This window comes from Cynocephalus volans, chromosome 15 (genome assembly GCF_027409185.1).
Source record: "Cynocephalus volans isolate mCynVol1 chromosome 15, mCynVol1.pri, whole genome shotgun sequence".
In the NCBI taxonomy this organism is placed as follows: domain Eukaryota; kingdom Metazoa; phylum Chordata; class Mammalia; order Dermoptera; family Cynocephalidae; genus Cynocephalus; species Cynocephalus volans.
Genome location: NC_084474.1, coordinates 29,869,273 through 29,894,807, shown reverse-complemented (window position 1 = coordinate 29,894,807; position 25,535 = coordinate 29,869,273). Strand labels below are relative to the sequence as shown.

Below are 25,535 nucleotides of genomic sequence, written 5' to 3'. Positions count from 1 at the left end.
TTAAAAAGTCTTTTTAGAAAAAAGGCATGTTACTCCTCTGTGACAGTGAAATTGTTTCATATTCAAACCAAAGTCACATTAGGAAATTTTCTTCTGGAGTCCTTATTTACCAACATTAATATTAAAAAAAAAGAAAAAAGAAAGAAAGAAATTAAAAACAACTCCTAAACATGTAGCTTCTAAGGAAACTCCTGGATATTTTTTCTCGGAAGGTAGGGAAGCCATTTCTCTCTGATGCTTCTGGATTAATTTCTGTGAGTTACTATCAGTGCAGCACTTGTCAATCCCTCGCTTGTTAATCTTGCACACCGATTTTCTACAAACCTTCAAGCCTTGACCAGTGAAAACTACAGGTTACCTACCTGTCAAATGACAGTTAAAGTGCAAAAGGCTGACTATATTTGAAGATCCAATTCCACGTATTTTCCCAATAACATTCCCAATAATTTAGTAAAATAGGTTCTCACTGACCTGATTCGGCAGCCTCTGAACATGCCAGTGTCTACAAGGTAAGGGCAAACCAGGGTTGTTTTAATTCCATCCTTTTCAGCAGCCTTTAGCTCATGGCTCAGGGATTCGTGAAAACCCACAACTCCAAATTTACTGGCACAGTAATCCTGAGTTAGAGGGAACAGAAAACAGAAATACTAAGTACATGTACAAATCCCCAACCAAACTGAAGCTTCCCTGGTCTTATTATACTGGTTAGATGTTTGATATAAAAGGTTACAGGTGACTAAGCAGAGAAAAGGAAACCATTTTAAAAGACATATCTGATGTATTCAGTGCAGAAATGACATTTTCAAGGCAACAGCAGAGAGAGATGAACACTTTTTGCCACGTTGACTAAGTATCATATTACTTTGGGGACGTTACCATGAAGGATTCTATGAAAGCTAACAAGCTGGAGTTAAAAATGGAGAGAGGTTCACTTTGAAGTGTCTGGAAAATTTACAAATGGTCTCTTGTTCAGTAAAGGGGACCGAAAAAACCAGTTTGTTTAAATTAATGCAAGAAGAACAAAGGCAAGTCTAGCTTACGGTATAAGTTGTTATGATCTGACTTTCTTTGTAGGGTGAAGTTAAAATGAAAATGATAACTATACGTTGTAAACTTAAACTAGAACTTGACCTAAGGACACATGATATACAGAAAACATTCTTGTCCATGACCCAACTTTAAATTTAGGAATGGAAATATAAATCCCTTGAGTATAGAAGCTATCTATCCTGTGTCCTTTTGCATATTTGCATGGAGTGATGTTTTCAATTTTACAGGCACCCATAGGGCAAACAACACAAAAACACACATGCACATGCTTTATAATTTGAATATAGAGAAGTACAAGGTTTGATGAAGCCCAGTTCTATAAACTTACAATGCAGGACACCTGACATTGGCCATAACCACCTCATCTGATGAGCTAATAGAAGATGGCTCACTTTTGGCAAGTTGACCAAAACAGAAAGTGAACCTTTGGCTCATTTATCTGTCCCCAAGGCACTGCTATTGCCCCCATGGTTCCATTCTTGACCCTGTGCCTTCCACCACCACCCAGCGAGGTTGCTAATGAAAATGGGCCATACTGAGGGCTGGCCCACCTACTTCTCTTGCTGCTGCTGCTTTGTCAAACTACCATAAATGATTTAATCTGCTGGCCCTGGGTTACTGTGGAACTCCCTACACACAGCACAGAGGCAGAGCATGGTCATGGATGAACGGGCAGCAGGTACTCTCCTTAGGATTCTGGTGTATTCAACACAAGATAACCAACTGAATGAAGGGAATGCTTTATATCTGACAAACCTCAACTCCAGCAGTACTGAACAATCCCAAGGAACTTGCAACTGTCACAATATGACCATGATTAATCTCCAGCATCGTAGGAAGAAAAGCCTTAGTGGTCTGAAAGAAAAATGAGATTCAAATTTTAGAACTGACATTGTGATTTTCATCTAAAACCCCACCTAAGATCAAAAAACAAAATTTTACCCCCACAACATTACACTTTCCAATTCATTTGAAAATATTTTACATTTATCAAAAAGAGAAGATCCTTTAAGTGTCTGGTTAACTTAGCACCGTATCATTGGCATGGCAGGACTATAATAAGTCTGACCAACAAGACCATAACACGAGAGCTTTTGGGGACAATGTCCAGAGATGAAAAGAAAGCCATTAGTAGAAGGCTCTTTATCACCTTTCAGGAGTTAGTTGCCTGTTATCTAAACTACTCCCACGTCAGAGATCTCTTTTTGCTCATGACACTTCAGAACGGCTATCTCTTGGTTGGTGAGGAATCTCCAGCCTACCCAGGAACAGGTGCCTTGTATTAATGTTTACCTTATGGTTATTTCTAAACAGTAATAGACCCATGAATGAAGAGGTATTCCAGCATCATTCTCTAGCATCCAAAGGTTTACTACCAAAGTTTACTAGCAGGAGGTAAAGTATTTCAGGATGTAAAAAACAGGGTAAAAGTATAGAACCACTGTAATAAAAAATGTGTCCTGCACTGACAGGAACCAGTAGCATTCTGAATGACCACACTCTACTGTGGGGTTGATGGCAGGGACTCTCCTACAGAGGCAGGTGACCAGCCACTCGGTGCAGGAGTGTGTATGGCACAAGTTCCAGGGCAGCACTGGTTTCTTATTCACTAAACTCTTTCCCCTCTAGCTCTCTTGCCTTCAAAATGCAAGGCTGTATCAGGTAAAAAAAAAAAATTACTTCAAATTGCTTAAGATGATCTATTAACTACTCCATCAGGCTCCCAACAGTTTTATAACCTGCTTTTTAAAAGAAAGCAGCAAAGAGCAATCTGTCTACTGCTGAGTTATATCCTACTGCCAGCACAGCTTCCTGTGATTTATGAAGTTAAAGAAAAAAAACAAAACACTACACAGCAGACTTAAAGAAGAGTTGCATTCCCTTCCCAGATGATTTCCTGGCTGAGTTTTTGCATGAATATCTAATTTGTTATGATAGCTTTTGCATGGTGAAGATTAAAAACAGTGATTCTATTATTTTGAGGTTTTTCCATGCTCCTATCTATGATGCATACAGTTACCAGATGAATCTTCTTGAAGTATGCCCAGGTCTTCCCCAGTCTGTTTCCTGGTCATCACACAGCACCCTGCCCTAGCTCACACTCCATTTGTTTGAGTCTCCTCACAGGTAACTATGCAATGCTTATTCTTACCTGTGCCGTTTTACCCACGAATTCTTGTGACAACCTTCCCCCAATCCCTTCCTAGATGAACCAAAGGATGATGTCAATCACATATTTTTATAGTCTTTTATGCTTTTCAAGTGCTTTATATTAATTATCTCTGGAGTCTTCCAATAATTCTTTATTGAAGGAAGTTAGGGTGTCAAACCTTTATCTAATGATTCTAGACCAGCCTGACTTTGTCTATATTTCTCTGAGGTGTACAGTTGGTACCATTCACCTTAACATATAATTATATGTTTAGTCGTGTTTTGATTTTTCTATACTTATTTGCCTGGCTGTTCCAGACTAAGCTAGAAGACACAGATCAGTCGTACAAATACGAAGGGAGAATTCTGCACTGTGCTAGGCGCTGCAGAGGAAAGCAAGAGAACACACTTCTCATTACTGCATAGAGCCAGCACACCGCTGACATAAGAGAGACACACGTTTCAGCCTGATAGCATTTCTTTGTAGTAGTAAACTGGAATGGTTAGGGTAATTATGACAGTGATTATTATTTTGGTCTGCCTGATACCCCAAAAAGTGAAGAACTGGTATTTTGGGTCATTATAGATTCATCTTTAGGCTCTATAACTTATACATGGCCATTATATCACAGACCTGAAAAAAGTAACATCACATCTATTCCAATCTAAACCAGAAAACACATCCTTAAGTAATTGGCTATATGTCTTCTTTTAAGTATCTGGTTATGATAAATTGTTCCCAGATTAGCTAAAAAGCAAAAAATTTATTCTTGATGTTAACAGAGATCATTTCTGAGTATTAAAAGTTTGCCTAGTCTTGGAAGATGGGAATAAACTTAGTATGAAGAGTGTTTTAAAAGTTCTTATTGAGTATAAGTACAAAAATACAATCTTAAATCCTGAGAATTACAAACAATATAAAATTCTAGCAAAAATCTGCTCCTGGGTTACCTGACAAATCTGAATCACTGACCGTGCCTGTGTGTGTGACCAGTGTCCACTCTGACTCTAGCCTGTGGCGGGCTGACCAGAAACTCACAGACACCAGAGTAGTCAGCTCTAATGACTTCCCTGTTTTCCTGTGCAGACCAGTCTGGCCTGCAGGTATTAAATGACTAATCCAGATCCCTAGCACCACAGAAAGGCAGATGATAGAAGATTAACACGTTCCTAACTGTTTTTGTTACAAGATTCTGAAACTGATCAATATCATCTTCCCCTCCCCCTGAAATGAGTCTGGTGGTATTAACTTATCCATTCAACAGTCATTCTTGGATGTCTATTACATGCAGACACTGTGTTATGATCTGTCCATACAAATGATGGGGTAAAACTAGAGCTGGTCCCATTCCTGTCTCTAAGCAGTGTTTAAAATCCATACATCCAACGTAAAACAGTTCTAGTTAACTCTTTGCATAAGCAGGGTACTTTAGCTGCATATTCTAAAAAATGTGATTTGGGCCTGCCCGTCCCCCACTCCCCATCCCCATCCAAAGTTGTTGGAGGGGAGTTAAGCTACTGGTTTTGTATTTAAAGGAAAAAAGAAAAGGACACAAAAAAAGAAAAAGAGAAACAAAAGAATCCAAATATGGCTATGTGACCAAGGTCTTTTCCGATTGAGGGTTATAAACATATTTTTCAGGAAAATACGTTTCAACTTTAAGTAGCCAGTAAAGCGTGACATAGGTTGGTTGGTATGCTTTAATATGAAGCTTTCTTAGGCCGGCCCGTGGCTCACTCGGTAGAGTGCGGTGCTGATAACACCAAGGCCTCGGGTTCGGATCCTATATAGGGATGGCCGGTTTGCTCACTGGCTGAGCGTGGTGCTGACAACACCAAGCCAAGGGTTGAGATCCCCTTACCGGTCATCTTTAAAAAAAAAAAAAAAAAAAAAAATATGAAGCTTTCTTTTGAGAGGGAGTTTTTGTTTTTGTTCTTTTAAGTAGTGGTGGGTCAATAATCAGTTTAAAATGTGATTTCTTTGCCTAATCAGGGACCAATTTGGCCTTCTGTATGAACAAAATCCAACGCATCTTTGCATTTTCTACATGTTGAGACAAAGGGCTATATTCTTTATTTAGAAAGTCTCACCAGTCACATGTACTACTACAATTACCATACGTACTACTACAACAACTACTAACAATGCCAGCAACAACAAACAAGCCGTTGAGGAAACTAAGAGGTGAAGTAAGCTATCCCAGGCCACATAACCAAAGCTTGTGTCAAGCACTTACTTGGCTCCTACCCTGTGCCTGGCAAAGGTGGCCTGGGCTAAGAGCAGCCACACGGAGACCACTCAGGTTTCTTTGAAGCCTGTGCTCAGGTTCCCCCTGGAGCCAGTACACGTGACTGAGCTCGGAGGCTGTTAATCATTTCCTTTGCTGCCTGGATGGAGGCGAGCAATTACTGCTCGTGCGTTATTTCCACAACCAAACTCCTGCCTTATGTCTGGGGCGCAATATTAAATAAACTTTGATCAACACTAATTCTATTCCCTGCTTGCAAGAAAAATGCTACAAATGGGTGACTAACAAGCATCACATTTTCAGGAATTTTCCCAAGTAACCCGACTAGTTTTCCTTTCTAATTACTCTTGCCCTCAACAGTCTGGTAGATGACATCTGAGATAGCACAGCATATTCCGTCCTTGACACTGCTTGACAGCACAAAGAAATCTGGCACTTTGCAATGAATTATTAATGCGCACAAATATTGTAGCATGTACGAGGTGGGGACCAACAAAAGGTGAAGTGCTAGTTGCCATGACACCAGTCAGTTCAAGCTAAGGTTCATGATCTTTAACTTTGTCTCAAAGAGTTGTTGAAAGCACATGAAGGGCAAATATGAAATGCATACCCAAACAGCTTAAGTATAAATTCATGCATGTGCTGCCATGGGAGAATCTGGGAGGGGCAACACAGAAAATTCACTGACCAACAGGACTGCTGTGTTATATCAACTATAAAGATGAATTATCTAGACCAGGAGTTACCAACTAGTAAAGGGAGTCCTACAGGCAGTACATTTGATCAGTCTCCAGAAATAGTTGGTGTCCATGTTGGATGGCAAGGTTTGGTAGCTGTTAAACGTTAAGTCAGAGATTTGTACTCCATTTCTATGTTCTTTTATTCAAATGTTTAAAAAACAGAGAAGGACATTTAGTTCTTCATCAGGAAAATGTGGTCAACTCTTTAGCTAGGGGGTCTCAAAGTCAGTAACCGATATTTGAACCCAGGAGGGATTATAGAATTTAGAGTTGGAAGGAACGTAGGCATTTTCTTATCTGCAAAGAGAAAGCTCTTAATAACTGACTGGCTGTAAAGTGTGGAACTAGAACTTTGACGAATTTTATCACAAGGCTCCAATACCATAATCTGCCACCAGCTGATGATGTGATTAAAAAGAAAAAATAGGAAGAAGGACATTCAAATGGACACTGATATTCCTATGAGACAAACTTAATGTCTAATATCTCCACAGCTCCTCAGGGTTCCTCTTCAAAGCACTGGGAACTTTGGAAGATAACTGTAAAGTTCATATTTGTAATATAAGCAAGAACTTCTTAAACAGAAGTGTAAGTGACTGCACATAGACATGACATGTCATAGCTCGAGAAATCTTTGAAAGTTAGGTTTACGCCAAATTAACTTCCAACAGTTCCGACCCTCCAGATCATTCTTGGTGTTTTTAATGACAGACTGTGCAGCGTGGAGCCTGCAGCTGCAGTGTCAGGACAAATTAGCCTAAAGTTAAACAAAAGAGAACGTGAAGAAATGTGGTATCCGGCAAAGTCTGACTTGAAATTTCAAGATTGATGACATTTTAAAGGTGCAGGTATAACACCCAGAATGTGTTTTCCATATTTGTATGCGATTCCAGGTTCGTGAACATGAAGGGAAAAGCAAGGTTAATTTCTCACAGTAGGAAAAGGTCTCATACTGTATTTTTTTGCATTTGTACAACTGTCCAGTGATTAATTAAAGAAAAGGCATCATTAAAAAGAATTGTTTTAGGGCCGGCCCCGTGGCTAACTCGGGTGAGTGCGGTGCTGGTAGTGATGAGGCCGCAGGTTTGCATAGGGACGGCCAGTGCACTCACTGGCTGAGTGTGGTGTGGACAACACTGTGCTGAGGGTTGTGATCCCCTTACTGGTCAAAAAAAAAAAAAAAAAAGAATTGTTTTAAAGTGTTTATCCCTTATTTGAATGTCCAAGAAACAGAGTAGACATTCATCTACAAAAAAAGACCATAAATTATATTATTCTGGGCAAAAGATTAACATTATCAGCACATACATAGTATAGTTTTCTGATGTTTGTTTAAAGGTTTTCAGAATCTCCAAATAACAGAATTATACACAATTTGGGTTTTTTTTTTTTTTTTTTTTTTTTTTTTGGTGGCTGGCCTGTAAGACCCGAACCCTTGGCCTTGGTGTTATAATACCACACTCCAACCAACTGAGTTAATCGGCCAGCTCACAATTATATACAATTTGGGGGGAAAAAAAAAAAGAATACAATCAAGACTCCACTGAACAAAGAACATCTAACTGGAAATGCTCATGGTGCCTTCCAAATGGTTAAACAACTTCCCTCTAGTGTTCTCTTCCTTCTGCCTATGATGCTACCAGAGTAACTCATCTTTATCAGAATCACAAAGGAACATCCTCCTGCTTATTTACAAGGCTAAAATGACATCTGGTGGCACTTTTCTCTGAGAACTCAGTCATTGCTCTCGGAAAACTATGATTCAACAGTACAAACTTTTGAAGGTGCTCAAAGTATAGTGAACTGTGTTAAACAGGTTAACAGGATAAATCATTAATGTGTTCAAAATTAAAAGTGACATACCACTAGCTAACCTGGGTAAAGAACAGATAGACAAATAAATACTCTCAATTTTGCAGGTTTAAAGGTATTTCCTTAATAAATCACTGATCAAACTTTGGAAATTTCACTTTAATCACAGAAAATGTTATTTGAAAAAAGCAATCTTCATTACAAAATTATCTTTAATTAGGAAGTAAAGCCTAAATCCACATTTGCTAACAATATATTGACTTTAAATATTCTAGTTGCAGTTGACAGCAGAAATTCTGACATTCATTAGTTGTATAAAAGCCTTTTTACCCCCTTTTCCCATTTGGGTATGTCTGCAGAGACAGGTCTCCTGACCAGTTGTGCAACAAAGCTCTGAGATACTTAAGCCTGGAACTACTCTCTCTGACTTAACAAAATGTTCATCTTAATTTCTACCACATTGAGACAAAAAATTCTCTCTAGATACAGAGGAGACACTAAAGGAGATGTTATGTCAGAACATCTACGTTACATCTACCATCCTTTTAAAAAAACTTATTATTGTGAGGCTACAGGGATTAGTTTAGCATTTGAACAGCATCAGCAGTTAATACTTAACATACATGCACAAGAGTACTCCTACAGTTGCCTTGCAACCCAGAAGCTAATAAAAGAGCTAGGCTTTTCAAATGAACACCTAGATGATGACACCATTAGTTATTCAGCAAAAATAAATGCTTCATTAACTCATCTTCCCACTGTTAAAAGATGGGTGAATGTACCCCAATGCAGCAACTCAGATATCAATATTCCCTTACATTTTAGGGCTCTCTATGCAGAAATAGCAGAAATGAGGTGACTTAAAACTCAATTTGTCTGGAAAGTACACTGGCCTTTGGAATCCAGAAACCCACAAGGTCCCGGCTGCCAATTACCTAACCTTCTTTTTGTTACCTGACCTCTCTGAATCTTGATTTAACTCATTTGTGAGACAAAAAGAGATTTACAAGGTTTTTCAGCTCAAACATGTTACAATTTATATTCCATAATTCTTTCTTTGATTCCTACCATGCATTCAAAATACAAGTCATAACACTGAGGTATTACTTGCCTAAGACTCTCGTAAATGACTCAATAAAGTATCAACTCCATTAGAACAGGTACCAACATCTGGTGATCAGCAAAAATATTGACTCATTAAATATTTATATGTTGTCATGGCTGTGCCCTTTTAACACAATATAACTTAAATTCATGCCTCTTATCTATTAAAAAATTATTTATGTGAAACAATAATCGTTTTTCTGTGTTTTACTTAAGTCCATGGAAGTTCAATGTATTGAAAGAAACAAATGCTGAACACTGTTTCTGAAATGCTGTTTTCCCTGATGCTTCTCCTGACCGGGCCCTGGATGACTGAATGATCGATGATGTCCCTCATAGCCTCATAGGGCCCAGGCCCCTCCCCCTATTCAATAACTCTTTATGGAATAATGAAAATATTCCACATAATTGCAGCCAAATAGCCTGCCAAACAATAGGCTGTCATTTAATCTCTTTGTTTTGCTGCAAACTCAAATTGCATCTCAGAAATTGTAATGAAGACAGATCTTCCAGAAGGCAGAGACTTTGGCTCTGTCCTAGTGACCAGTAGCTACTTGCACGAGGCACAGATGCATGCTCGTGAACTTAGCCACTGCTCAGGCTATCTGAAGTGGCAGGACTCCTCTGCTCTGTTCCAAAAGCACAGTTCTCAATGTCCCCATGAGCACTGGCTCCTGTCATTCGTAAGTATAAATAGTTCAAATATTTCCCTGCTTTCCAGTTTGCTTAGTATGGAGTCCTTAAAAAAATTAAAATCTTTACCAAATGAAGATTAAATATAATCAAGAGCTTACTCCTGAAAAAACTTATTTTATTATTAAACGTAAGCTTTAACAACTTAGAATTCATCAAACATATACAAGAGTCTATGAGGTACCTATACTGAGTTAGGCATTGTTAAAAAACAAAAAAATTCCTTGTGAGCCTCTTAAAGAAACTTAAGGATTGTAGAAGCCAAATTTTCTACAAATCAGTGATTCTCAAGCTTGGCTACATAGGAAGCTTTTAGTCCTGGTGTCCAGGCCATACCCCAGACCAGTCATACCAGGATCTCCATGGGAAAGAAGCAGGCACTGGGAGGCAGTGTTCCCCCGGTGACTCTAATATGTAGCCAAGTTTGAGAATGAGTGTTCTAGAACAGAATTTCTCAATCTCAGCACATTACATTTTGGGCTAGGTAATTGTATGCCATGGGGGCTGTCCTGGACATAGCAGGATGTCTAAGCAGCACCCCTGGACTCTCTCTGCTAGATGCCATTAGTAGCTCCACCAGTCTGACAAGAAAAATGTCTCCAGATGTTGCCAATGTCTCCTGGGGGCGAAATCACCCCCACAAGAACCACTCTCTAGAAGGAACATGCATATTAGCAAAGTAAGTTCCATATACTCCAGTGATGATTTTCTCCTAAGCTCTAATTCTCATGTTGTAAAGACATTTTTCTAGGTTTGGAATACATTCCAGGCCAACTTAAGTACAGGCTCAAAACCTCATCACTTTTAGCTTCTCTAGTTCAAACCACTCTACTACTAAATTAAGAAATATTAAAAAAAAAAAAAAAAAGAAATATCTTTTAAGGATAATAATGCTGATCCAACAACCAGTCTTGTGTATTCCAGTTACCTCACAGAAGAATGATATTAAGATATAATAGGAGACAGGACTAATAGCTCATCAATCAGAACTCTGGCTAAACCACCTAAAACGTTATTACTAAATTGTGAGAACTAAAAGAGAAAACTTCTTTTTGAGTATAGCAAGTATATGTGAGGCACCATTCCTTCCATTATCCAACAATACTGAATGCTGACTGGGTGCCAGGCACAGGGCTGGGAGCTGGGGGCAATGCACAACAACAGGACGGAAAGGTCCTGCCCCGCTGTGACTTGATTCCAGACGGCCATTCTGCTTTTGGCAGGAAGAACACATCTCTTCCCTGCATGGCCTCAACTTTCTGCTGTGATGCTTATGGTGGTGTAAACGCCAACCTGGGCACAGCAACCAAGGCAAAAAGTGAGCTAAAGAGCACCTGGGCTCTTCCTGTTAGACACTGGGCCTGAATCCAAATTAAAAACATAAACCTAGACCAGGGTGGGCCCCAGAGTATGAGGCTTGACATTTTCCTCATCTACTAGATTTCTAAAGGGCTGGTTAGATCGGGGGAAAAAAGGTGGTGGTGGTGGGCCGGCACATTGAGAAAGTGGGAAGGAAAATAAGTGTTGGAAAGCAGTTCCTTCTCAAACTTTGATGTGCAGAAAAATCAGCTGGGATCTGATTCAGCAGGTCTAGAAGGCCCTCCCCCTCGCAGAAGCTGCCTTTGTAACATGCCCCAGGCAGCACCTGTGCGGTAGCTCCTGACCACAGGCCAAGATCAAGTTCTGCAGTGGACCTGGGAATCTGTCTACTCCAGACCTCAAGTGGCTTCAGATCACTTTCTCCTAGAAATGCAGCAAAACAGGCAGACTAATTTCTTCCTATTCTATTCCCACTGCCCCCAACACTGATCAGGTAAAGGCTGGTTCAGGTCAATGTCCAGAGCCCACAGTGCTCTGTATGGATGACTGTGGGAGTCTGTAGACTGTGTATGTCAGTCCTTTTGCCTCAGATCCATTTTTAGCAATAGCAAGGCCCCCAACTCCATTAGAACAAGCTCTCAAAGAGACCTCAAAGACTTCCAAATCCTTTTCCCCTTATCCACAGAGGCTCTAAAGGCTTAGATTTCAAGACAAAGAATGTAGTCCCTGTTAGCCTCAGCATTTACCCCTTTCACTTTCCACCTTTACCATGGACAAGTGAACCATAGAAGCCTTCATGCTTTGGTAAGCCTGTGAGAAAACCCCACTCAGGAAAAAATGACCCTTTTACAAATCAGATGCTTGGGCCGTAAGTTGGGACACATTACCGGCCAGCCAAAACTGCGCAATTTGAAAATCCGTGATTAACATTTCAAAGGCAAAGCTTATGGAGTTATCTGGAATTCTGATCCTATGAGATTGTTATATAACAGAATAAAGGTTTTACATTTTCCAGAAGATAAGCTAACAAAACAAACTAAACTAAAACAACACTATTATTGAAATTTTGGTAGTAACTATTCATTGAACTTTGTCCAGCCAGTCCTTACAGAAGAGCCCTTTTCATTTACTACCTTTCTGTGTCCAGTTTGTCAATGCTGACATGCAAACTAGGAAGAGAAGGAAGGAAGGTGGGTGACCAAGGAGGCACTGCACTATTCTCAAGGCAACAACTATCTCAGATACAGACCATGGAAAATTACAGAACAGGCACGGAGAAATACATGAGTTGGGCTTTGGTAATAAAATTCTGATGTGGTATTGGTTCTTTAGGCTAGAATTTTACATGCTTGTCTAATTTATAGAGCAAACTTTCTGGGGATATTAAGTTAGGCTTAATCAGTTATTGCTAAACTAACCATGCTAATAAAAAAAATCAACATTTGAAAATTAATTCTTACATTACACAACAGGGCAAAAACCATAAGTGACTCACAGGAAAATCTCCTGTACCAGGACGAGCTTTAAACATGTAGCCCAGGTAAGTACTTGTACAGGTTCTACCCTGGAGCTCTAGGTTGAAGGTCTGGGTCCTAGCTTCTTCTTTTTCTGGTGGTGACCTTAGGGAAGTCCCATAACCTCTCTTGGTTTGTTTCCTTATCCATTAAAAACAAGGACAATGGCTCCACTTAATTCAGGGCTGCTATGAGGCTCAGATGAGAGAAGAGTTCATGAAAAGGCTTTGGAAATTTAAGTGCTATATAAAAGTACAGTAAATGTACACAAGGCTCATTAAGTGTGTATTTATAGGCTATTTTGGTTGTAAGTACTATCTATTTTTGGTTAGGTTGTTTCTTTATGTTCCTGCAATTCCTGGTTCTATGTGCGGCTTCCAGCCCTCCCTGCCTTCTGCACAGCACCAGACCACACTTCCGGTTAAAAGCCAATATCTGACCACGAAAAGAAGCCTCAGAAACATATTACTAAGAAGTTGCTTCAGCTGCCAAGTCCCCACTAATCCAGAATCTTAGATGATGTTGGGAAACAACAACACAAACACTTTCCAATAACACCTCTCTTCTATTCCTTTTCTTCAGTCCTGTTTTAAGAACAGAAAACAACTGTTTTAAATATAAATTACAATGCCTGAAGAAGAGTCCAACAAACATAAGAATACTACAAAATCAGTACAGAATTACTTTAAAATAATTTATTACCCCTTATGTTTCTCTTTCCCAAGAGATTGTGGAACTATCCCATTTAAAAAAATCCTTGAGAAATCAGTAGGGGGCAGTATGTTAATTATAATTTGCACGTGGGAAAATTCAGGCTTTGAATTTTAAGTTTCACTTGTCCTCAAAATACCCATGTGTTTACATAAGTTACACTACAAATATTTTCCCAGTTACACTGATTTGAGAAGTGTTATTTGGAGCCCCATTGCTCAGAATAACATTGAGACGCTGAACCACGTTAATATTCAAAAATTCCAGTACTAAGCTATTAGAAGGAAAGGCAAGAAATTCTTATTTTATGCAAGCAGCAAACAAGAGAAATGCGTGATTTCTCCAAATCAAAAAACACATCTTATTTAACACCGTTGGCACCTTTCACACACCTTTGTGTGATCTTTGAAAGTTTCACAGACCAAGTGATGTTTTGTTTCCAAATGTGAATTCATTGTAAGTGTCTTGTCATTGTAAGGGGCTAATTTGACAGCACTCAAGGTTGTGCAGTAATTGCCCTTACTTGTTAAATATTCTAGCAGCATTTGCTGCTGTGTTGAAAGTTTTATGATCATTATGAGAGGATATTCATTTTTTCCCCCAGTGGTTCACTTAATTTTAGTTTCAGAGCATTTAGGAAAATGGTTCCTGATAGTGTGAACTCGAGTTTTAAGAGAATTGACAAAGTAAAGAAAAAGGAATTCAAGAATGGGCTGGGGAAGCTCAAGTAAAAGATATTAGCCTTCCTTCAGATGAAAAGGCATCCCCTCTAATGCAGAGCTTGTGTAAGTATCACAAACCCAGGGATCCAGGTGACTGAAACTGGCTGGCCAGGTATCTCAAGGTAAATGTGATTAAATCCTGAGGCTGTGCTTTGCCAACCTGCATTCTGAACAATGGTATCTTAACAGATTGTTAAGGTCACAATACAGGCAAGTTTTCTAAAGCCACCCTATTATGGGGACCAACTGTGTGCTTTACCTACTATATATTTTCAAAGAAAGAAATAAAAGCCTCTGTCCTCTGAGTTACTTTCTGATTATGCTTACATGGGGTCTCAGCCTGAAAGAAGCTTCTAGGTCAGTTGATAGAAACTAGAAGAAGGGGTTAGTTTTTTGAATAGCTAACTATAATTCTAACTTCTGAGATAAGAAATCACTAATTAAACCAAAAAAGATTAACACATTTTAATCTGATCCTGGAGTTACAGGCTCAAAACATTGGCCTTAACCCATTCAGAGAGGCGGGAAATAGTTCCCTGTTTCTTAACAACTACTAGATTTTGTCATACTCCAAAGATTAGTTACAAAAGGCCCTTTCTCTTAGGAAAATACTAGTCTGTGTGTAGGAAATAAGATAAACATCCACCCTGCCAGTACACCCCCTAGTGGAACTTCAGCATAGTACAGTCTGGGGGTCCAAAGACATCCCAGGTATTTAGGACTTCCATGGGCTTGAGTGGGCTTTCCCAGGTCCAGTGGCTATAACCGCACCATAGTCACAGGCTGCTACTTTCTACTGAGCACACCAAAACAAGCAAGCAAATAAACAAAGCATGTCATCTACACATTTATCCATAGAGGCAGATATCTGGATTTAGATAGAGGCAAATTGCCTACTTATCATAATTGAAACAGGCTTAATTTTAGCTTCTGAAAGAACCAAAGCAGAAATTTTAGATGAATCTGCTATTAATATTCCTTAACTCAAAAAACACCTTAAATAAAAGGGGGTTTCCTACTTAAAATTCTTCTAATTCTCAAGTGAGTTTATTAAATTGCTTGAAAGGAATTTTCTCAGATTGCCACAGCTTAGATATATTCAAGTTGCTAAAATCAATTCACTGGAATTTTCCAAAGATCTTGAAAATCTGAAAAATGACTAGAGTAAAAACAAATTTAAGGGGGAAGAATAAATGGAGAGAATGTGAGGAGTTCAGTATTTAAATATAGGGTCTGTAGCTCTGCCCTGGCCCCCGCCACCCAATCCTGCAATGAATGGCTAGACTTTGCCAGGGCACTTGCCATTCAGTCTTTTTGAAAAAGCTGTTCAATCAGTGTTAGCATTAACAGGGGTTAGAGAATGCTTCCACTTTGACATGTCCTATAAATTAATTTCTACTTGGGCAGATAATGGATAAAGCCTTGGATGTAGAAGTAACAAGGGAAAAAAGAAACACCAACTTTGCTTCCAGGAATTGAGATAAATAGCATAACTCACTCCATGATCAAACAAGAAAGGGCCATTCCCTGAACCAAGAGTATAAAGAACTCTTTAGTCAACATAAAAATATTTTGAATTTGTGTTTGCTTTTCTTTCTCAAGGGTAGTGATACATTGTTTTCTGAGCTCTTCAACTCTGTTGGCTCCCAGTTGAACAGGACTCCAATGGTGGAACAGCCAAGCAGAGGCTCTTATGTGAAGCACGAGTGTGCAGGGCTCTCTTGGCATAGTGAGGAGTCTTGCCCAACTGGAGTTTTGAGTACACCAGGGGAGGTAAAAAGTACTGAGCTGGGAAGGGAGGCAGAAATTAGCTTTGGAAGGCCCAAGATGCCATGCTAAGGAGTCTGGACTTCACGCTGGGACCAATATGGCCATGCAAGGGTTTTAAGCAGGCATATAACAAACTCAAGTCTGCTTAGATAAGCCTAGGTTGGAGAGCAAAGAATGAAAATAGACAGGGAAAGAAGTTCGGAGGCTCTTTCAAGACTCTAGGCAAGAGGTGATGGAGGCACACACGAGGAGGTGGGAATGGAAAGGGTCAGCTGAAGTACATGGTGGGCAGAGAACAGTCAGGATTTGGTGACCCATGAATATGTGCAGGATGGAGAAATGAAGAGAATGCTGATATTTCCAAGCCTGGTGACCGGCTACACCAGGGAATGCCAAGAGGGGGCAAAGAGGACTTAGTTCAGCTCTGAGACATACTGATTTTAGGGAATGTGTGGAACAGCTAAGACAGTTGCATGAACTTGGAAACTGTCCTAGAAATAACAGTTGAAGTCACTGAAATAGATCACCCAGCTAGACAGAGGTGCACAGTGAGAAGAGGTCTGAGCACACAATTCTACAGAGTCATTACATTTCACAGGTGGGGAGGCTAAGAGGATTAAGGCAGAGGGAGAAACAGGGGAAAGTGAGCTTATCATGGAAGCCAAAGCACTTGAATTTCAAGGAGATGGACAAGTGGGTCACATTCTGCAGAAAGATCAAGCTGCACCCTGGATTTGGCAATGAGGGAGCCACTGCTATTTCTTCATATAGCATAGAAATTATGGCATTGGATATTGAGCAGTATTTTCTAAAAAACTGAGATAATGAGACACAGATTAGAACATACGAGGGGACATCAAAAAGTTCGTGGAAAAATGTAATTAAAAGACAACAAGAATCCTTCCGTGAACTTTTTGAAGTATCCTCATATAGCAAAAATGTTGGGAAGCTTTCTATATGATGTAGGATCTGGTTCCTTGATGGCACCAGTTATGTAAAGTGACATTTTATCATGTCATAAATTTTGACTTCTAGTAGTAATAGATTGGAGCCCAGCATATAACATATCAAATATAGAAACTCAAAGTTCAATGAATGTGTGATCATAATTTGTGTATATAGGTATACAGAGACCCAGGTATCCAAGCAGTTGCTACCCAAAGAGATGTTTTACTCAGTTTTCAACTGGGACCACAAGAATTAATAAGATAAAGTATGCTTATCCCATGTCAATTTACAATTCGGTTGAAGACATAAAAAGTCTTTATTTCTAAAGCTCATTTTTATCCACACGACGTTTATTTAATAACAGAAACTAGTTCTAGTGCAGGCTTTTAAAAACAGGCCACAAATAGCAAGTTTTTACTAGCTATACTAAGATAGGGAAGCAATTGTCTATAAAGTATTTAGTCTTACATTCTAATATTATGGTATGGAGGAGGAAAAATTGACGTAATAGTTTTATATGAATAATTTAAAAATAATTTTCTAAAAATTCTAAACCTAAGAGGCCTTGAACAAAACTAGATTTCTCTAACCAGAGAACAGAGGAATACAGTATGAGATTAAAAACCAGTAAATCACATAAGAACTTAAACATTAATGATTAGGAACCATTCATGAGATATTAGGTACAAGCAGAGCACTAATGTCTTTAAGTGCTACATTACTCAGATCTAGCTGGTGGGCTTTTATTTTTCCTGGATGGATTTTAACTAAATAGACTTTAGACATTTGGATATAGATAAATGCCTAATTCAGTAATTAGTATTTTAAAACTGTGAAACCTTTTAAGTTAAGTGGTCTATTAATTAACTACCAATTATCTTGTCTGACTACCATATCAATAGAAGTAAATTACCAACTAGCTATTTGACAGATTTAGTCCTTACCATGTAAAATTTCTTCAGAACGTAAAAGGCTTGGAGTTAAATGCTTTTGCTTCCCCCTTTTGGTTAATCAGGGATCAATTTGTCGCTCACGTGTAAAGGCCAAATGCAGCTCTTTGGTCAAAAAGGATCTACAGATAAACTTTGGCTTTTAGAAATGGCAAGCTAAGATTCTATTTCCTCTCTTAAAAAATAATAAGTGAAGCAATGTTAATATTTCGGGGGAAACATGGGTTTACAATTCCTGTATGGAGGCCAACTTTCCATATTTCAAAGTGGAATAGAGGAAGGTATTTTCAAGTTTTTGCACCTCACCGAGATACAGAGAAAGCCTATGAGAACAAATTCCATGCTAGAGTTAAAGTGCATGATATTGCATTCATTCTCTATAGCCCTGTCCTAACTGTGAGTGTTTCACAGCAGATTATGCTGACTAGAACCTACCCCAAGTCTATCACTTCTTGACTGGTGACCAAGAGAACGTTCCTGGGAAAGCTGCTGGTGATAGAACAGTGGAAGGTGAAGCATCACAGCAGACTGGAAGGCTATGCAGAATAGTGCCAGGTACTGTAAAAGTCTCTAACATGTATAGAAATCACACATGGCTAAGAAGCAAGGGAGGAATTGTTGTAGGGGCCCTCTCCTGAGGCCTGGTCACTGGGAAATATGAATAGTTGTCACACATTCAATTTGAGCTTGATTCAAATTGGTATATCAACACCAGCCTTCTCCAAGTTGCTAGCTTCACACCAATGAGCAGAATGAATACGTTAGAGTAAAAATGAGCACACAGATGGGACAGGGACAATGGAAAACTGATGTAGGAAAGAAAAGGAGATCCCAACAATAACGATGTAACCCCTTTTGTAATATCAATCTTACACAGCTGGAGTGAGTCCAACATAATGCTTACCTTTTGAAACTTCAGAACACAGACACACATGAGCGTTCTCTGAATAGGTTATCTTCTAAATATTTAAGCAGAAGACTATTATTATCAAATATTTATTGGGTGACTTCAAATAGAGCTCTGTTCCAGGCAGAGGGAAATAAACAGATGCATATAACAAACTGCCTTCAGACAGCTTGCTGTCTACTTTGGGATGCAAAGCACAGTGAATAAAAAGTTATATCACAGAGCACGTATCACGCACCAAAGGATGGGAATGACAACAAATGCTGCAAGAGATTAATAGGAAGAAGAAAAAAGCCTTAGACAAGTCATTTAACTGCAGCTTCATTGGAAAACAAATGGTTGCACAAGAAGGTCTCTAAGGATCCCCGCAGCTCTAATTTCCAAAAATGCCACAAGGGCTGGAGTGGGGAGGGAAAGTTATATTGAGAACTTGAGCTAGGTGTTTGTTAAAAGGCATACGGAATGGAGAAAGAGGGCACTCCAAGTAGGGGGAATAGTGTGAGGAAAGGTTTGGAAGTGGGGACTTCCACTAAAAAGTTTTCTATTTCACTGTATATGACTTGAACTCTGAGTCAGGATCAATGTACTATTTGTTATTTTATGAAAACAGACATTGACTGCTACTTAAACGTCTGCTCAAGATGATCTGTTCATGACTGAACAAGTCTTTGCTCAGCTGATCTACTTTTTAAAATGTATGGGGCAACTTCTGTTCCCCACCCAGATACAGTAAAAAGAGACACTCATTATTTTTTCTGGAAAGAAAACAGCACATGCCAATGCCAACATATCTTTGAAAAGTTACCACCAACATTTTCACGTAAGAGGACTATTGGAAGAGAAGCTGAATTCAGGTGGTTCTTATAACACTATTTAACCCCTGCCAAAAAAAAAAAACAGGAAGAAAAATCACTGTAAAAATTATAGTAAGCCTTCTTTTAAATTTTAGTTAAATCTCAACTTCTCAAAAGGTTTGTAAATCTCAGCAAGAAGTCAGAAATTCCAACTCTAAAATTAATTTTCTGACTCAATATTGGAAATAAATTCTTAAGTTTAAATGCTTAGGGGAAAAACAGCTGGAGAATTCAGGAGCCTCCCATATTTTAATATGAAGTGACGTCATTACCGTCAAGGTTTCCAAGAACTCCCTAAATTGTGTGGTTAAGCAACATTTCAAAGCACAGTGAGGACTCTGGGAAGGTGGTATGTTCCTCCTTTGTATACAAATCCAGTTCCAGAAGAATTTTTCTATTAGAGATTTGATTTGATTTCCTCCTTATGTTAGAAAATAGGCTAATGTTAGAAGTATCAATTCATGTGCATTTTCAAAGCTAAGGCTATGGATTTTCTGTGCTTAACACATACTAAATTAGTGCTCATTTGATCAGATATCTACGGAAGATAAGCTGCTTTCCTGTAAAAATAAGCATGTAATTGCAGATTGCATGGGGTTTCTTTAAAAATCTGGTTACATTTAAAATTTTACATTTCAGTCAAATAATCATGCACAGAAAGTAGGCAAGATGGCTTAACTTCGGAGTACTTGGCGTGGATAGAACTTTATACCTAGGAAATCTTGCATGATCTCAGTCAAAGGTTATTGGAAAAAAAACAATCCCAGTGTCTGTGGTTCATAACTAACCTGCTGATGGCTGTGTACCTGTTTAAGGCTGAGTTTCTATGGTGTCTTCATCCTTACCATTCTTCTAATATGAAAACTACACTCCACCTATAATTTATGTACATCTTTTATCCCAAATGGTGGCTGTTTACTTTACCCCGAATTATAACACACAGGATTCCTGATAAATTCTACTGCTAAGTTTATTCAGTTGGAATAGCCTTTCTTCACCTAACCCACCCCTTTGGTATTTGCCTGTTCTTGTGGACTCAGCAGCAGCAAGGACTTCAGTTCACTTCCCCACCCCCACTGCACACACACACACCTACCTGCATGCACATAATGCACACGCACACACAGGCACACTTCAGTTCCCCCACACTGTAGTGATCTCCTTACTCATTTAAAACATAGATATGAGTTAGCTCAGGTCATTTATATACTCATTTCTAAAGGTTTGAGAATGAATTAAATAAAGCTCATTTTAAAAAATGAAACATTAAAATAAGCTTCTTCCAGGATCAGAGAAAAGGTCTGATGTTCCATGAGCAACATTTGAATAAGTACTTCTAAAGCCAGATTAAGTTTTTAAGCAGTTGCTAAAAAATTAATGAGGTTTAATGTGACCTATTTAAGAGAAACAGTTCTTTGTTGTATTCTATTAGAAGGCTAATCCGCCTATGGAAAAAAACAAAACAAAACAAACCCCTATCTCTTTACCCTTTCTTTATTGGATACCACCTGTCTACAAAAGTAAAGGGGAAATAGTGTGAGGAAAAAAAGCATAAATGGGTCAACAGTGTATAGTGTTATAAGGGAAAGCTTCACACCTAACCTTACTGGAGATAAATTCAACTGAAAAACTGGGGTTACTTATGCTCCCAAAGCAGCAGAAGCCCCTTATCCCTAGATGCTGTGGTAGCTCTGATGGTTAGAAGCTGACATTGTTTAAATCCCTGTTTCACCAGGTCTCATAACTTCCCCCCTTTCCCCTTTCTGTGGTCCTGTCCGGGTGACTTCTGTTCTCATTGAGGAGGCATCTTCTAAGCTGAGAAAGTCCTGGGATGTCCTCTAACAGGACAATACCATGGACCCTGTAGATGGTGAATGGGCGTTAAGTGACTGCCAGGGTGGCCTGACCACTCCCAAAGGACCACAGATGCTGATCTAAGAATCTTTGGCACTTTCTAAAATGTGGCTGAGCAGTAATTTGGAAGCCTAAACCCTGACTTTAGAAATTCATAAGAACAACCAGTGTTTTATAAACTCAACAGAAAGTAAAATAAACAAACCCAGGGTTTTATGCTCCCTCTTGTTACTTTTATGGCAATCTTTCAAACTAGTTCAAAATGTTCAGTCCCCTACCCTCTCAAGAAATACCGAATGGTGGGGGGGGGGGCAAGGGGGGCTGAAAACAACTGCTATTTAATAGTAACCAGCACACACTGTAATTCACCTTGGGAATAGCTAATTAGAAGAAACTTTGTGGTAAAAGAGTGCAGGTGGCTTTCTAGCTGGCACTGAAGTCTCTCCGTTCCAACCTTCTCATTGGGGAGAGCCCAGTAATAAAAACAAGGATGTTTATATTTACCCAGAAGTGTGCGTGGCAATTGACCATCATGGTTCTCTCAATGAGCTCATCAGGACATTCCAGAAGGTGATGCCCAGAGACCACACCAGCATTATTGACCAGGACCGAGACCTCGCCAACCTCCTTGCGGACCCTTTCAGCTGTCAGGTAGACATTCTCCCTCTTCCCCACATCACAGGTGTAGGTAAAAACCTGCAAGTTACAGTGGGGCAGGATTTCTTCTTCACCATTCCCAGCTGTCCTCAGAAGTCCAGATGAGGGAAAAAATGGAACAGAGGAGGGGGTGCAGAAAATGAGTCACACAGCAATCAGTAGGACAAAGATCACACAAAACAAAACTACTACAGTGAGCTTCAAATTTCTAACACCATAAGGACTGCCAATGACTGAACTTACAGCTGCCTTCCTCCCCCCAAAATCTGGGAAATTACAGCAATTTACTGGATAACTTTGCTTAAGGGAAAGTCATGTAATTGTGACAAGCCCAGTACAAGTAGACCACATGGGATCAGCTTGCTGGAGCTAAAGACACCTGCAAAGAACTGATCTCAGCCCAGAGAATAACACACACACTGCACACTCCTCTTTTTTGGGAAACAGTGTCCGGAAACGTCCCTAATCTTTAGTATGAGTACCCTCAAAATGGAAACTCATTTCAAGGCTCACAAATCAAAACTGTAATTAATAATTTTAATTCATCCAAAGCCAAGAAATGAATCTAAAATTTCTCATGAAGTGGAGGCCACTAGTTTTTCTAATCAGCGTAGCTGACCCCCCTAAGAATCACCCTCATAAATCAAGTTTACAGGTAAATATGCAATTTTATCACATAAGAACTCAATTTAAAAACCGAAATCTCTTCCCTGGAAAATGAATACTTTTATCTTTTAGGTTTTGGTAGGGAGCACAAAAATCTGTATTTGTTACCACTTTGTTAAGTTTTGACATTTTCCACCTTAAATCAAAAAGGCAGTTGCCAATAAGTTGGTGACAAATGATCAATATAGGAGAGGAGTGGTGCCCAAGTCAGTCTTCCCTGTTTGGTTGTTTTCCCTGGAAATAAAAAATTTTGCCAAAAAGGAAGAGCCATTATCAAATTTTCCGGGCCAATATTTAGAGTTGGTTATGGTCTCCGTTTTGGCTTTTAAAAATAAAAACCTCATTTTCAGGTTAGTAAACAGAAATGCGGATTTCCTCGGGGGACCAAAAGCATGGAAGAAATTTACAAAGAAGCTTAAATCCTTCAAGCGCGCTTTCTCTTAAGAGGCAGGGCATCTTTCAATCATGCAGAGTATGTAACTAAAGTATTTACTTACCGCTGGAGAAACAATGTAATTTTCCCCTGGCTAAAGTTATAGCGAAATCATCAATACTGCCCTAGTCTAAGTGGTTCAGACCACGTAACACAGATACATGCTTCAGTCGAGTCTGAGAACAACTTCCCAGACACTTTAGTTTCCCATCGCCCCGCTTGCAAGTCCGAGACGTTTCTTTAGGATCCAAACCTATGGTAACAAGTCCCCTCTGCCTTCCCAACCCTGAGAGGGCTTAGGAAACCCCGCTGTCGACCCCAAAGAGAGAGGACCTCAGTAAGGACTGGCTTTGGCACACTTTCCCCCTTCTAACGTAAAGGTAGGTGATCAAGCTCCTTTATCGGGGCAAATTCCATTCGCCTTCCAGAGACCGGCGGGGTGTTCTTTTCCTGGAGAGCGGGGCTGACCGTGACAGTGGGGTTTGGGGGCCCTCCGGGGTAGGGCGTGGGGTGGAGAGAGGCTTGACCCAACAATGCTCGAGCGCGGGTGCGAGTTACCTTGCAACGCGGCGGCGTCGGCCGCCTCCAGGTCGCGGTAGATGTGGCGCACCATGCCCGCCGTCTCCTCGTTGCTCTGCGTGTTGATGTCCCAGAGCACCAGCAGCGCCCGGCGCCGGGCGAACTCCAGCGCGAAGAGACGGCCCAGGCCGCTGCCGGCGCCCGTGATGAGGCACACCTGGCCCGCCACGCTCTTCTCCTTGGGCCGCACCAGCCAGCGCGCCGCGGCCAGCACGAACGCCCAGAGCACTTTGAAAGTGACCACGAAAAACTCTACCACGATGTTCATCGCGACGCCCGGGGCCCCGCGCGAGCGCAGCGCCCGCGTCCGCGCCCACCCCGCACCGGGCAGCCCAGCTCCCGGCCTCGGGGCGCTTGTCAGAGCGGCCGGGACGAGAAGGCTGCGCCCCGCGCCCGCCCCCGAGGTGCCCGCCGGGCTGGAGTGCGCGGCGCCGCCCCCTGCCTGCGCGGGGCCACTCCCGCCCGGGTTCCGCGCGGTGGCCCCGGGCTGTGCCCGCCGCGGCAGCCGCCCGGCTCGGCGCCTCCTGCCGGCGGCCGCCCGCCCGGTCCTGGACCGCCCGGCCGGCGGGTCCCGCTGCAGCGGCGGTGACAGCCGCGAGTTAGGCGACGCGCGCTGCCCTCATGGCCAAGCCGCCGCCGCCCGAGCGTCCCCGGAGCCGGCGCGGCGGCTCCCTCTCACCCCGGGGAGGGGTGCTCAGCGGAGACTGCACGGGCCGGCCGGCCGCCGCGGGAGTTGTCAACTTGACCCAAGTTGCGACAGGGTGGGAGAGTAGGGTGCAGGGCAGCTGAGTGCCGGGAAGGGGCGACTCGCTCGGCGCAGGCGAGCGCCGGCCAACGGCTTGCAGCTGCCCCCGCGGTCTCGTGTCCCCCTGCCCTGTACTCCCCGAGGCTGTCACTCCGCCACCGGGCTCCGCAGCGCAGCGCCACTTGCAAGTCAGAGCGCTCCCGGCCGGCTCCGAGCGGGCTCCACGCTCCGCGCTATATAAGCCGCGACCGGGAAGAGCCAGCGGCGGTATCGGCATCGGCCCTCCCTCCGATCGGCCCTCCCCGCCCCCGGGCGCACCCCGCCCCCGGCCCAGCCCCCCGCCCGCCAGCCCTCCGCCGAGCCGCGCGGGGCAGCCCCTCTCACATGGCCGTGGCCGCAGCCTCCAGCCCTCGGCGCACCTCCCTTCGCAGCTCACGCCCCCTGCCGTGTGCTGTCCCGGCCGCCGCCTGCCGAGCCCAGCGGTCGGCTGCGCCCTGGCCATCCTCCTCTGGCCGTCCGGTCCTCGCATGTCCCTGCGTCGCCACTTTCGTTAAGCAGTGGAGTCCAGACCGCCCTGCCTGCGATCAGGCGCTGCGGAAGACAGCCCTGCAGGCTGGCGGAACGACGAGGAGGACCTCGGCGGCGCGGCAAAGGGATGCTGGAGCCTGTGACTACGGTGGGCAAACAGCCAGGAAGGCGGCCAAAAGTGACTTCGAATTGCAGCTAGCCGTCTGGAACGTGGCCCAAAAGGCTCTCACTTTCCTGGCTGTAATCACCACCGCAGTGTTGCCTATACTCCAGTCCGGGTCAGGCGTTGCCCTCTCGCCGGGCGGGCGATGGAGTGATGCATGGCGGGATTTGTAGTTCGCACCCAGGAGGGGTGTCGTCCGAGTGGAACTCGAGCCTAATCCTGTCAACGCATCCGAGGGATTAGGACCCCGAGTGGTCAAGGTGTCAGCACTCTTCGCTCTTGAATTGATCGAAAAGTTTAATCAACGCATATATTTTTACCATACAAATTTTACCCGAAAGTTGATTGGAGGAGGCTAAATCAGACAGTTCTTAGTTTTGCGTCTGCAAGGCAGGTTCTCAGTTCTGGGTTCTTT

At 41.7% G+C, this 25,535-nt stretch overlaps 1 protein-coding gene across 2 annotated transcripts in view; it reads right to left on the bottom strand.

Moving 5' to 3' along the window:
* The window catches only part of RDH10 (retinol dehydrogenase 10), a 28,870-nt gene extending 3,670 nt beyond the window's left edge, over positions 1-25,200 (bottom strand). The window contains exons 1-5 of one of the 2 annotated variants that reach the window (XM_063079564.1): positions 24,814-25,200; positions 23,664-23,912; positions 21,854-22,089; positions 1,807-1,905; positions 472-617 (exon numbers count right to left, since the gene is read on the bottom strand). In XM_063079564.1, coding sequence (XP_062935634.1) covers positions 472-617; positions 1,807-1,905; positions 21,854-22,089; positions 23,664-23,912; positions 24,814-24,958 — 875 coding nt within the window. In that variant the 5' untranslated portion in view covers positions 24,959-25,200. Of the gene's footprint in view, positions 1-471; positions 618-1,806; positions 1,906-21,853; positions 22,090-23,663; positions 24,092-24,813 lie in introns of those variants that run through there. The other variant, XM_063079565.1, reaches the window with a different exon arrangement.
* Between the last annotated feature and the right edge of the window lie 335 nt (positions 25,201-25,535).